This window comes from Marmota monax, unplaced genomic scaffold (genome assembly GCF_021218885.2).
Source record: "Marmota monax isolate L192 unplaced genomic scaffold, Marmota_monax_Labrador192_F-V1.1 WCK01_AAM20220418_F8-fsc00004, whole genome shotgun sequence".
NCBI lineage: Eukaryota > Metazoa > Chordata > Mammalia > Rodentia > Sciuridae > Marmota > Marmota monax.
The window spans coordinates 28,950,517-28,964,323 of record NW_026692881.1 but is presented as its reverse complement, the minus strand read 5'-3'; the positions used below and the strand labels follow the sequence as shown (position 1 = coordinate 28,964,323).

Sequence of the window (13,807 nt, the reverse complement as noted above, 5' to 3'; positions counted from 1 at the left end):
GAATCAATACTAAATCATTTTTAAAAAATCAATGAAGACAGAAAAAATGGATAACTCTTTTCTATTCAAAGTTGAAAGAGTATTTTTAGTAAGAGTCAAAAAGTAATGTATCTTTTTTTCAGACACAGATTAGAATGTTTTTTCCTTTGGGTTTATATGAATTCTTCTTTATAGTTTACAGTATAGAATGTACTGTATTTTCTTACCTTAAAAAGTGGCACTTAAGGGCTGGGGTTGTGGTTCAGTGGTAGAGTGCTTGCCTAGCATGTATGAGGAACTGGGTTAGATTCCCTGCACCATAAATAAATAAATAAATAAATATCCATCAATAACTAATAAATTTTTTTTTAAAAAGTGGCACTTAAGCCTATTGCAGGGAACATTCCTGAAATCTCAGCGGCTTGGGAAGCTGTGGCAGGAAGATTGCAAGTTCAAAGCCAGCCTTAGCAACTGAGCAACTTAGTGAGACCTTGTCTCTAAATATAATATAACGATGTCTGAGGATGTGGCTCAGGGGTTAAGCGCCCCTGGGTTCAATCCCGGGTACCAAAAATAAAAAAAATAAAAGTGGCACTTGATATTTCTTAAAAAATATCTTGCACTTTGCAGATTTTTTACAATGATTTCTAAAGAATTCTGTTATTTCAGACGAGATAATTGTTAGGAGCTTCAAGATACTATCCAGAACTTGGTTGCTATATGGTTGGAAGAATTAGTTTCAGACTTCTAAAATTATAGAAAGATATTCTGAATTTATACAATTGACCCTAAAAAGGCATCTCAATGTATCATCTTCAAAATATAAGTCATTCATATACACTTTAAAATCTAAATTGCTACTTAATCTGAGGAAGACTGAATCTAAATTCTTAAGAAAATCCTTTTATAGCCAAAGACGATCTTTGATAATAAATCTATCATTTTCCAACCTACTAGTCAAACAGGTACTGAGAACAGTTGTCCGTCAGTATCCATGGGGGATTGTTTCCAGGACCCTTGAAGGTGGATGCTTAAGTTCCTTATATAAAACGGCACAGTGACTGGGTATGGTGACCCAAGCCTGTAAACCCAATTATTGTCAGGCTAAGGCAGAGGCAAGTTCAAGGCTTATGGGGGCAACTTAGTGAAACTGTCTCAAAGTAAAACAAAGGAGGTCTGGGAATGAAGCTCAGTGGTAGAGCGCTTGCCTAGCAGGTGTAAGGTCCTAGGTTCAATCCTCAGTACCTCAATCAATCAATCAATCAATCAATAAACAGATGTAGTATTTGCATATAACCTACACATTGCCTCTGTGTACTTTAAATTATCTCTAGATTATTTATAATACCTAATTCAATAGAAATAGTTGTTATACTAGATTATGTAGGGGATGATGACAAGAAAAAGGTTGTACATGTTTACTACATGTTTTTTTATTTGACACAATTATTTTATTTGAATATTTTCAACCCAAAGTTGGTTGAATGCACAGATTGGAACCTAAAGATATAGGGAAGGCTGGCTACAATTGCTCTGTGCCTAAAAAATATTGTATAAGGTGCCTTATTTCAGACTAATATGTAGGAATATATTTTATAATCATCTATGCAATCTATTTTAGGCATTTTAAGGACAAGAATCAGAGCTATTTGTACTGTATCTGTACTTCTAGTATGAGATTTTAAGGACAGAACTATTGTGTCAGAGAAAATGAATGGATACTAATTACAAGGATAAAGGTAGAAAGACACACAACTCTAGAACCTCTCTCTGTTCCAGTATGTTGCCTAGTATAATATATGCTCTGCAATGTATTATGTAAAAATAGGTGGTTCTGAAAATACTTGCTACAGAAGGTATTGAGAAAAACAAGATCAGTATGAATTCAAGTAGCCAGAGAATATTTCATAAAGATATGGTACATGAGTTAATTTGGGTGGGGAGGAGGCATTTGCAAAGAATAATGAGAATGAACAAGGACAGGAGGAAAAAAGCACGTGACATTATTGAGAAACAGAAAATAGTCCATGTAAATTCATGTTTGCTTAGGGGAGCAGTTAGAGATGACACTGAGAAGGCAGGAGTGCACAGATTGTAGAGAACCTTAACATTTCAGTACATGGGCACCGGTCACATCGGTCTTGTTCACTATTGTAACACTGATACCTTCCATAGAGACTGGTATATAGCATATGTTCAGTAAAATGTTGTTGGATTAATTAATTGCCTGGATGAAGACAATTTGAAACATTGAGGCTTTTTTTTTTTTTTTGGAGATCTGTAGGGACCCACTGGAGGTTCTGGAGCAGGAACATGTCCTGTTATAAATAGGAAAAGTCTTCTCCAGGCAATAAGCAGAAAGAGGCAGAAAGGGGTAAAGGATCCATGCTGGTAGACCACCTAATCTATCCCTGTAATCATCCTTTGAGGGAGAATTCATAGTGAACAGGGTAGTGGCCAAGAGAAGTTGTTTGAAATTGTATCATCTGAGTTATGATTTATTGGTGAATTTCCTGTCTAAAATAAGGAAAGGGATGTCAAAATGGATAAATGACAAGAGCTGATTTTAGTAGTTGGCATTTGAATTTGAAAACTGCTTTTCTCATTACTTACCTGGTGTTTTTCTTCCCAGCATTTCCTTCCACACATCATCATTTGGTGGGACTTTCTTCAGCGGTGCTTAATTATCCACCAATTATTTTTCCTAGGAGGATTATGTGAATCATGTTGATCTGTTCTTTGGATATTTTCTGAATTCCCAGATCTATTACACTTATCAGGAAAGCTTTGGGAGGTGCCTACATTGCAACCAACAAGACCACCTGCTGTGAGTTACAGGGAACAGTTAAAGGACAGGAAAGTGAGTTGTGAGAGGCCACCTTTTTAGTTTAGAACTCTGGGTTAGGTGGTTTTTCTTACGTTGCCTACTAGTATCAAGCTCTAGTGGATAAACTTGCAGGGGTAGGAGTTTTTCTTGTATTTTCTCATTTGTACCCTGCTATGTAGAAGAGTGGATTTGTCAGTGTTCACCCTCTTCTCCAGTCCAGTGCAGTCCTGACCCTCCGGAGCCTATTGATTAAAGAACCAAGACTTGGCGCTAGGTGGAAGGTCTCTGCGCCCCAGGGCTTCCTCAAGGATCCAAGCTCTCCTAGAGCTGGGCTGGCTTCGAAGGGAGTCATAGGGCGCCCCGCGTGTGGACTGCCAAAGCCTCGTTCCGTGAGCGCCAAGCCCCAGCAGGCGACCGTGGTCTTCTCCCTCGGGTCAAGGCCCTCGCTCACGGGAAGGCACGGCTTTTTCTTGCATTCCTTCCCTGGGACCGAGGCAGGAAGTTGGAAAGCCATTAATAACAGCGATCTTATTATTATCGAGGACCCAGGTCGGGAGAGGGCAGGACGCGGACCCGGATCGCACGCCCCACCTCGCTCAGGGACAAAGCTCCGCCTGGCGCCGCAGCAGAGCGGGCGGCGCGTCCCCAGCAGCGGCTGGACCCGGGTGGGCCCGGCCGGCGGCCCCGCCCAGCTGGCCGCTAGCTGTCAACGCCGCCGCGCCCCGCGGGTCCCCGCGGCCACTGCGTCCCCGCCTGCTGGCCGCGCCGCGCCGCGCCGGGCAGGTGTCCTGCGGGAGGCGTCCCCGCGCGGCCAGCGGAGGCGCCCGGGGCGGCGGGAGCGTGTGCGCCGCGGTGCGCGGAGGGGCATTTTCCTCCCCACGCCCTGCGGGCTTCGGCTCTGCCTCCCGCCTCGGCTCCGGCTGCCTGAACCATGTCCGCAAGAGGTGAGTGGGACCAGGTGGGGACCAGGTGGGCACCGCGGCGGACCGGGCGCCGGCCCCGACCAGGGCGGGCCGGGCAGGTGCGGGGAGCAGGGGGCTGCGAGAGCCGCGCCGGCCCCAGCCCGGCCCGAAACTTTGGCAGCCGATCGCGGGCGCTGGACGGTGGCATCGGAGGAAGCACTCGCCCTTGACCTTGATCCCCGGATGTGGGCGACACCCGAGGGCCGCGTCGGTGCCCAGCCCACCTGTGCCGGCCGCCGTCCGGGCTGCGAGGGCGTGGGGGATGGGCCGCCGCCCGCCCGGTGGGGAGCTGTGGAGGGCGGGCGGGAGGGGGAAGAGCTGATTTTTTTTTCCTTCTTTCTTGTTACCATTTTGCAGCTCGTTTATGGAAGGAATCCAGGGCTTGATGCAGCAAAATTTGAAGCCGCAGTATTTACACTCCATTAAAAAAGAAAAAAAAGTAGATTCCCCTACCTGTGCTCCCCCTTGAGTTAATCTCCCCTTCCTCTCCCCACATGTCTTTTTTCTGGAGTAAAACAATTACTGCAGGTGAAATGGGCGGAAGGAAAAAAATAAATCAGAATTGCTTTTCAGGCAAGAGTGAAGGGAATGTATTTCTTGCCATCTGGAGCAAGCGATGATGCTGGGAGAGAGAGTTAGTCATAGCTCAGTGGCTGCTACTATGAGTGAAATATTAAAGAGATCAAGTCATTGTACAGCTTGTGAGCAATTAAAATGAAGTGTCTTGGTTCCTTTGCCATAAGCATTTAAGGAAAATATTGATTATTTTTAGAAAGTGTATTTTCAAAGCAATAAGTCCCACCCCTTTTGATACCCTGAAAGCAACTTGTATGAGGAGTTGCAGATTTGCTTTTTGAACTCTGAAGCTTTAATCCTGCTTGGGGTGGGGTGGGGGTGGGTTGGTTGGGAATTTAATAACGTGTTGAATAATTAAGTGCTGCTTTTCAGAAGATTATAACAAACACTGTAACCTCTATCCAGAATGTTTTCACTCCTTTTTAAAGGAATCTGGTCTTTGTTCATCTGGTTGATTCCATACCTGGAAATGGGATGGTAAGGACTGGGTAAAATGAAGAATTTACCTTGTAGACATCAAGCTACAGAGGTGACATGAGGCCCAGAGATACTACTACCTAATCATGCCTAATAATTTGTGTATATTAGAGAAATTTTTTTAAAAAGGATGAGACACATATGATTACAGGGGACTCAGTGAGTCTGAATGGGATCTTCTGAGTGCCCAAGGGACTCAGGTATAAAATCTCTTTACTGTGTTCTAAGACCCAGACTTTTGGTTCTGACCTCTGTCCTAAATACAACAAAGAACATGTAGAGAATATCTGTCATAAGTTGTAAAACTCTCTGGGGTCAGAGTCCATCGCCCATTCAGTTTTTTTTTTTTTTTTTTTGCCCATTCAGTTTTATACCACCAAAACTCTTAGTAAGGAACCTTGTACACCACAGGAGCCAAGTAGCCTTGGGAACCTTGGTGTGTCCTGAAAAGCAGCATGTCTATTAGGTGATGCCATCAGTTTCACTTAGTTTCTGGCTCTTCCTTTTATCTGGGAATAGGAAATGAAAAATGACCAAGCTCTGAATTGGGGCTGATTTCTTTCTTTTTTTTTTTAAGAGAGAGTGAGAGAGAGGGAGAGAAAGAGAGAGAATTTTAATATTTATTTTTTAGTATTTGGCGGACACAACATCTTTGTTTGTATGTGGTGCTGAGGATCGAACTCAGGCCGCATGCATGTCTGCCAGGCGAGCACTCTACCGCTGAGCCACAACCCCAGCCCCTTGTCAGACACTTTTCAAGTGTTATGTTGCTTAATCCTCACCACAATTTGAGCAAGTGGATACGGTTTTATCTCCCCATTTTACAGATGAAGGAATTGAGATTTTGAGAGATTATGTAACTTGCCTGAGTTTGAACAGTTGGTAAGTGGCAGATCCTGATTTCCACTCAGTTCTTTTAGACTCTGACAGACCCTGTTTTGCTCCCTCTATTCTTAGTCCTTTGAATAGTATCATAGACACTACAATCATTGATTTGCTAAGGAAAGAGAAAAAAATAGCCCATATGTGGGATTTAAAGAAAATAGCCTTGGTAAGTAACTTGGAAGCCCAGCACATTTAGGAACACCTTAATGGGTAATTGGTGGTAACAAAGTGAAGGGAAGAGGCTGCTGGTGTTGACATTGTCATTCTGACATTCCCATTCATTTCTGCCTGTTTCAGTTTTGAGGACCAGAAATTCCTAGTTATCATTAAAGACTTTTCTTATGTTTTTTTAGGAAGTACTTTATTTATATGAATTTGGAAAGAAATTCTAAATGTATAATGGAGGGCTTAGCAGAGTAGCTACTAACTTGAGTTTTCCTAGAATAATGTCTCTTTTGTCACTTATTTTTTTGTAAGATGTCATAGCTGAGCTTCACTGGTTTATCAATTCAGTGTCTATGCTCTTGTCTATATTCCTGAAAGTAGAGATAAATCTTTAGGATCAGAAAGTTAATGTGCCTACTTAAATATGGCACGTATAAATAGGAAGGTCTTTAGACTCCTAGAAAGATAAATCCCACTGACTTAAAAAAATCAATCTCTGCTTATTTATAATGTCTAGGCTTGTAGGTTATGGGAAGAGCAAAACAGTTTTTTAAAAAATGGAAAACATTGAAACCAGTTGGATTGTATAAGAAAAGCAACTTTATTAAGAAAATTTTAGAAAAATGTTTTTTATTAATCTGTTCTTTAGACAACAAGCATAGAGTATTAAAATACAGTTCACTATTCAAACTAACAATAAAATTTTTTATTTTTTAATTCCATGATGGGGCAAGGTGTGACATTCCCATCTATGCTCTAATCAAATATTCTCATCAAAGACCTCCAACTTGGTGATGAATTTTTTACCATTAAAGACCAAAATGAGGGGCTGGGGTTGTGGCTCAGTGGTAGAGCTTGTGCGAGGCCCTGGGTTCAATCCTTAGCACCACATTAAAATAAAGGTATTGTGTCCAACTACAAATAGAAAATAATATTTAAAAAGACCAAAATGAATTAATCATATCTTAATTTTTGAGTTGTTAGAGGAAATTATCACACTTAGAATAGTGTTCCCATACCTCGGGAGAGTTGTCCAGGAAGTCCTTTAAAAATGAAGATTCCCAAGTCTCCTTCCAGATCATAAACTCTGAAGGGGGAGGACCTCCAGATCCTTATGTGAAAAGCTTTCTGAGCAATTCTAAGGATCACTGGACTAGAGTGGTACCCCAAAATTTCAGGATTATAAGAATCATCTTGAGAATTTATCAAACATACTGATAACGAGACTCTACTTCAGAGCTACCAAATCAGAATATTGAGAATAGGCCTTGGAATCTATGTATAGGTATACCTATGAAGGTTACCCCATGTATGTATAATATGTCAAAATACACCCTACTGTCATGTGTATCTAAAAAAAGGAAAGTTTCCTATTTTTATGCCTTAACAATTTATCAGAGTAAATAATGGCCAACAGCGTGTCCTGTGCATTCTTCCAGATGGTCTCTATTTGGTTAACTTTTGGTTCAATTCAATAAATGTTAGAAAACCTATTCAGTGCACAATACATGGCAAATAATAAGCACTGTACAAAGAAAGGGGTTGCTGCAGGAGCACACTAGCTTTTCAGAAGCTTGAGTCCTGGAAGAAAAGGTCCAGGTATATGCAGATAGATTGGTTGCACTGGCAGAGAGGTAACTCAAAAGCACATATGCTCGGAAAGTATAGACCTTGCTCTTCTTGTTTTCAGAACTTTCCTAAAACTGGAAGCAAATTGAATGTTCATTCATAGGGGAATGAGTGACTAAATTATGATGCATGTATATTAACATATTATGGATGATGTATGCAGTTATTAGAAAGAATGAGTTTGATCCATGTGTTAGTCTGGAAAAACAACCATGACTCATCAAGTGAAAAGAGTGAGTTTTAGAATAAAGTGCATGCAATATGTGATCCCAGTTTTTTAAAATGAGAAAATACCCATGTGTGCGTATATGTGTATGCCATGAGCATAGATCAAAGTTGTGGGACAGTATACACCAAGCATACGCCAAGTGGTAAACTCTGAGGATACAGGGATTTCCTTGACAAGAGACTGGTTCCAGAGCACAGAGGAATTGTGCGAGTGGTGAGAGATGGGCAGCAGGAGGGAAGAATCGCTGGGCAGAAATGGATGATGGGGGAGAGGGATGGGGCCTGAATCTATCAGCCATGAAGAATGCGGGGGTGAAAGAGATGCTTGCTACTGGCCCCAAGCGTCCTAATTTTGGCATGAGGAATTTGGGTTGCTGCCCAAGCTGCGAGGACAGGGCAGTGGTGGGCTGGAGGCAGAAGCCCTCTGCTGGGCAGTGAGTGGTTCATTTACAGTGTCAGCGGCCCAGGTTAGGATGTAAGGCAGAGGGATTACAAGAATCAGAATGACACTCACTTTTTGCTGATTTCTTAATTTCAGAGCTATAGTTGGGCTCCACTGTTTTCTGGTTGATAAAGGGCAGGCTCCTGCCATGTCTCATCTTTCTTCTCTCCCTTGCTTCTGCCTGTAAACATATGTCCCTTGTACTGCTAGTCATGCCATTTAGCTTGATGTTTCTTTTCCAGTGAGATGATAAAGATTAGTGCACCAAGAATTATTATTTGGTGTGATGTGAGGGATATTTTTTTTCTGCCTGTGTCAGCTACTATTTTTTCCTACTTGAGCTATAGAACTCTCAAGTTGTTCATCAACCTGAAGAAAGGAGAAGATGTCTTTGAAAGCCAAGCGTACCCATTATAAATTTTGCTTTTTAAAAGAAATATTAAAACAGCAATATACTACATTTCCTGGAAATCCTTTTTTTTTCCATTTAAAATAAATGTCTTCTGATTCCACAGGTGGGTATTTTTCACACGAGAGGAATAGTTTTGAATATCAATAACTCACTTGTGGGAATATCATATATCTCAGTAAAAGTTTACAAAAGATTGAATTATCTCGCATTGTGTCTGTGAGCAGTATTCAATTTTTTAAGAAGTATTTTGAATGATACTTTGCTTGTGGCTGCCATTATCTAGTTGATCACTGGTTTCCAATGTGGTTGGGTAGAGAAATGAGAAAGAACGGGAGCAGTCAGCATTTCCTCCTGGGTAAAGCAGTAAAATCTAGAACTCTCTCTCCATTCATCCCATAGACATCTGTTGAGCTTTCCTGGACTTCATCATCAAACATAGGCATCTAAAATACAGCTGTCAGCACTTGTTAAATTCCATAATGTCACAAGGAATTGACAGACACTGTACTAGCAGAGTGCCATGCTAGTCCCTAAAACTCACAGCTAACCGTACATGGCAGCTTGTGCTCAGAAGAACCGGCTTCTTTTGCCCCATTGCTTAAGGCTGTGGTCTTCTCCTATAGCCCCTTCTGCCATTGTGTCTACCCATCTTGGTCACTACCCATCTTGGTCACCGTGTGGCAATGCTCAAAAGGATACCTGTGCCACCCCCTCCCTCCTTCCTTGGGTAGAGCAAGGCTTGTGTTTCCTGCAGGCTCTGGGGTGGCACTCCCCTCCCCTCTTCTGCTTGTTTTCTCCCCGACCAGATAAGGCCGGCTGCTGCATTGGTGGGCACCTCCTCCTCTAGAGCACAGATGTCATCATCCTGTCACAGACAGCAGCCTGGGGCCCAAACCAACTCAGGGCCAAAACCAACTCATGTCCTAACTGAAAGAACACTGTTTGAAAGGTAGAGAAGGAGAGAGAGAAAGAAGGAGGGAGAGGGAGGGAGATGGGGGTGGGGGATCAAAGCAGTTGAGGAATTGATGTGTATTAACCAAGAATATTAATTCTGTCCCTAAAAATTAAAAATAGAGATATTGGATTTGAATATAACTGAAATTTGCTAGTATATGTTGAATTAGTGCATTTTCTCCCCATTGAGATAGACATCAGTAGGGATTGCAATTCATGTTTGTCATAAAATAGACACCACAATTGAGAAACAATATTGTATATTATCTCCCCTGCCTCAAGAAGAGAACTGACAACCATTTATCTGAAAAATTCTTAGCAGCAAGCAAGATGACAATATAATGGGCAGTGTTGAACTGTCAGCCTTTTTCTCTGACATTCAATAAACACTATTTATTGACATTAAATAAACAGTATTTATTGAACCTCTCTCCCAGAGTATCCAGATTAAATCCAATCCCATCCATTCCTGGGCTAAGGATGCTATTATGCTAATTAGTGACTCATTTAATAACTATTAATTGAGCACTTTGGAGTGAGGGTTGTCTTGGTTTGGGGGCAGAACAATATAAAGGACATTAGAATAGGTGGTTGGTTGAGGCTGGGACCGATTGGCCGATCAACATCTATTGTTCATATTTAAATAAAAGTTTTACTACATGGAGGTTGATGTAGGAAAATCATTAAATTCTATGTCAGCCAAGGCAACTAAGCGAGATCCTGTCTCAAAAATCAAATAAAAATTTTAAGGACTATGACATAGCTCAGTGGTAGAATGCTTGACTAGCATGTTTGAGGCCCTGGGTCCAAGCCCCAGTCAGTATCACAAGAAAAAAAAAGTATATATATATAAACATACTGCGTAAGTTATCACTCAAGCAGGGCCATGGCCATTTCTGTCTAGGACAATTGCTGTACCTGATGGGATGCTGAGATAACAGGTACATGCCAGAGGATATATCAGAACTGTGGCCTTTCTCATGTGTAATGTTTCCAGCCAGCATACATTTTGGTGTCAATGTATTCCTTTGACTCAAAAGATAGCATTCTGGTCAAAAGTTGAATATCTCCATGTAGTATTTTCCACATTGTGGATTATCTACATCAAAATTTAAACTTAAATTTGTACTTATGCTAGCAGATATTTCAGTTATATTCAAATTAGGCTATTTTCCTCCCTTTCAATTTCCCATACATCTGGTCCATTTCCTGGAATGATAAGTTGGAATGCTCTAGTATAATTATTATTATAGACTAAAAGCATGTAGTATAAAATCAAACCCAAATAAATATTTTAAATATTTGTTTATTTTTTGGGAAGTCCACATGCTGGTTTCCTTCTAAATTGGGGTAAGTTATGTAGAGAAAAACTATTCTGGGAAGGAAATGTTTGGCGCCTTTGGTCCTTCACAGTCATTTTAGGCGAGTGGTTTTATTTCTTCTAGTTAATTTAAAGCTGTTTCAAAACAGCTTTAAAATGTTAGTTTAAGTTACCTATAGTTGTTCCTAGATTCACAACTTGACTTTCTGCCAATATGTTAGAGATTTATTGTATTATTTTATTGGGAAAATCATCTAACATACATTTACCACCATTAGGGAATTGTCTATTAAAAATAATTATTAAGTGGGGAAGTTCTTATTTAGTAAATGATCCTATAAAATCCTTTGTATTTTTGAGCCCTGAATTACAGTAAAAATGAAAGTGGAAATTATGGGTCAAGCACTCAAAATTATTTGCAGATTGATTGGAGATCGTATAAATTTAGTCTTTTGTTAGATAATTTTTTTAGATTTGCAGAAGGAAGAGCTCTACATGCATAATTGTTGTTATTCACATGTTCAGCAAATTAAAAGAAATTACTTTTTTATTCTGTACAGCACGTTCTTTTTCTAGCTCTTCAGCATTATTACTTATTAGAATAATATTTGATGGCATGTGTACAACTGCATTAGAGTCAATTTTTAGATATTTTTTCCTAAAGAAAATATCCTACAGTATATTTTTACTTTAGGCTGTGTCCAAGGTCTCGACTGGTGCTTTTCTTTCTCTACTTAGTGGAATTCACTTAAAAACATCCACAACAGGGAAGCCACCAGAGAACTGGATGGTAACAATGAAGGGAAATGAGGACAATGAGGTAAACAGCTATTTCTGGCTTTAGCTCCAAATAGGAATGAACAGAAGGAGAGGAGTCCCAGAGTCGAGGGAAAGGAGGGGGAAGCCATGATTTTTTTTTTAAAGTTAAAACAAACAAACAAATAAAAACCCAGCAACAACAAAACAACACACACACATGTGGAAAAGAGATTCAGGTTGGCAATCTCTAATGGATTCCAGGGAGATGTTTTTGTTCTTATTGTTGTGTGTAAGACAAGGGAATCTTTATTTTGAGTCATTGGAGCATTTAGGTGAGTAATGCACATGGGCTTAGTGGAGGGTTAGTTTTCTTACCAGTTCTTTAGACAGTTTATTTTAGGATAATTTATTCTATGGTTAGATGCTTTATTATAAATTGTAGAATTGTGGTTAGAAAGAATGTATTCAGTTATCTAGTCATTCAATATGTGTTTGCTGAACACCTACTAACTATTCTAAGTGTTTAGGGGAGACAGGCACTTGGCAAGTAAGCATATGTTGGGCAGTGTGAAGAAGAAGGTACGTGAAGAAAATGAAGAAGAGGAGCAGGACACAAAGAGTTGGAGAGATGAGAGAGGGGAAGGTGCTGTCCGTGGGTGACATTTGGTGAGACACCCTGGAGGTGACGGAGTCATGCAGATATCCAGGAAAGTAAGATGAACAATGAGAACTCCTGAGGTCTGTCCTGCTTGCTTGTTCTAGGACCAGCAGGGGGCCCCCGCTGTGGCTGGATGGGAGAGGTATGGAGGAGCCAGTGATAGGGGAATAGAGGGTGTCAGGGTGGTCTCTGCAGAGACAGGAAACCCTTGGAAAGTTCTGAGCGGAGTTGTCACAGGATCTGATAAAGTTTAAAAAGGCTGCTCAGTCAGCAATGTGGAGGGTAGAAGTAGGGGCAAGGGTGGCAGCAAGAAGACCAGTTAGGAAGCCACTGCTGTGGTGGAGAGAAGAGCACAGGGGCTTGGACCAGGCAGCAGGAGAGCAGCTGGGGAGAAGTCACTGGATTCTGGAAATATGTTAAGAAATCGCTTATAGGGCTTGCTGATGGCTTGGAAGCATGGAGTAAAAGGAAGAGGGGAATCTTGGATGCCTCCCATTTTTTCAGCAACTGGCTTCCCAGTTGAGGAAGAATGTACAAGGAGAAGATTTGGACGGGGAGGAAGCAAGCATTTTGGACCTATAAGTTTGATGTATCTCTTAGCCTATTATGAAGACATTTATTATTCCTATTTATGTACATATATAAAAGAAGCATAGAGAAGTGAAGAACCAGCCTGAGGTCATCAATAACTAAAACATGTTTGATCTGGAACTTAATTTCAGGTCTCATTAATGACAGAATATGTTCTGTACCACAATGCTGCCTCTTTACACCAAACTGAAATTCGTGCCAGGAAAAGGATGCATCTGTTTTTCATTTCTTAATTATTTATGTTTTCTCATTATGGGATAATTTTCTGCATTTTAAAAGATATCTTGGGCTTAAAAAGAAAACCATCCTCACATCATTCCAAATTCTACCATTTATCAATATTATTATTGTTAGCTCTGAAAAACACTACTAAAACATGAAAAAGCATATTCTATGACTTTGGAATTCATTCCTTTATTGTAATCACTGGGTGCTTTCTGGGAACCAGGTGTGGGGGAATAGGCTGAAGCTGAAGTATCATGTGGCCAGTGACGTGCCAGATGTTGCAGGAGGACAGAGGAAGGACATGGGTCCATCCAGATTGAATATGGGGCCAAGGAACTCTTGACAGAACAAGTGATATTTAAATGGACCTTGAAGAATGAGAGGAATGTGTCAAATAGAAAAGTGTTAGAGAAGTATTCCAGGCCAGGAAACAGTATGTTTTTAGGACTTTAAAATGGTAACTAGACCTATTTAACATGAAGAATAAAACATTTGAAGTTAAATGAAATGTATAGGAACAATATGAGGAAATTTTAAAAACTACACTGAAGATTGAAGTTATCGGAGGGAGAAAGTATGCTGTTGGATAACAAGACAAAATATTGTAAAAATATTCTTTTTCCCTAAATCTTTCCATAAAAGCAATGAAATTCTGGTTAAAACACCAAGAAGATCTTTTCTAGGGACATGGCAAAATAATACTGTTATTCCTTTTGC

General features: G+C 40.6%; 1 protein-coding gene across 1 annotated transcript in view; it reads left to right on the top strand.

The window, feature by feature from the left end:
* The first annotated feature begins 3,598 nt into the window (after window positions 1-3,598).
* Window positions 3,599-13,807, top strand: part of Ablim1 (actin binding LIM protein 1) — a 271,582-nt gene continuing 261,373 nt past the window's right edge. The window contains exon 1 of the mRNA XM_046449941.2: window positions 3,599-3,750. Coding sequence (XP_046305897.2) covers window positions 3,738-3,750 — 13 coding nt within the window. The 5' untranslated portion in view covers window positions 3,599-3,737. The remainder of the gene's footprint in view (window positions 3,751-13,807) is intronic.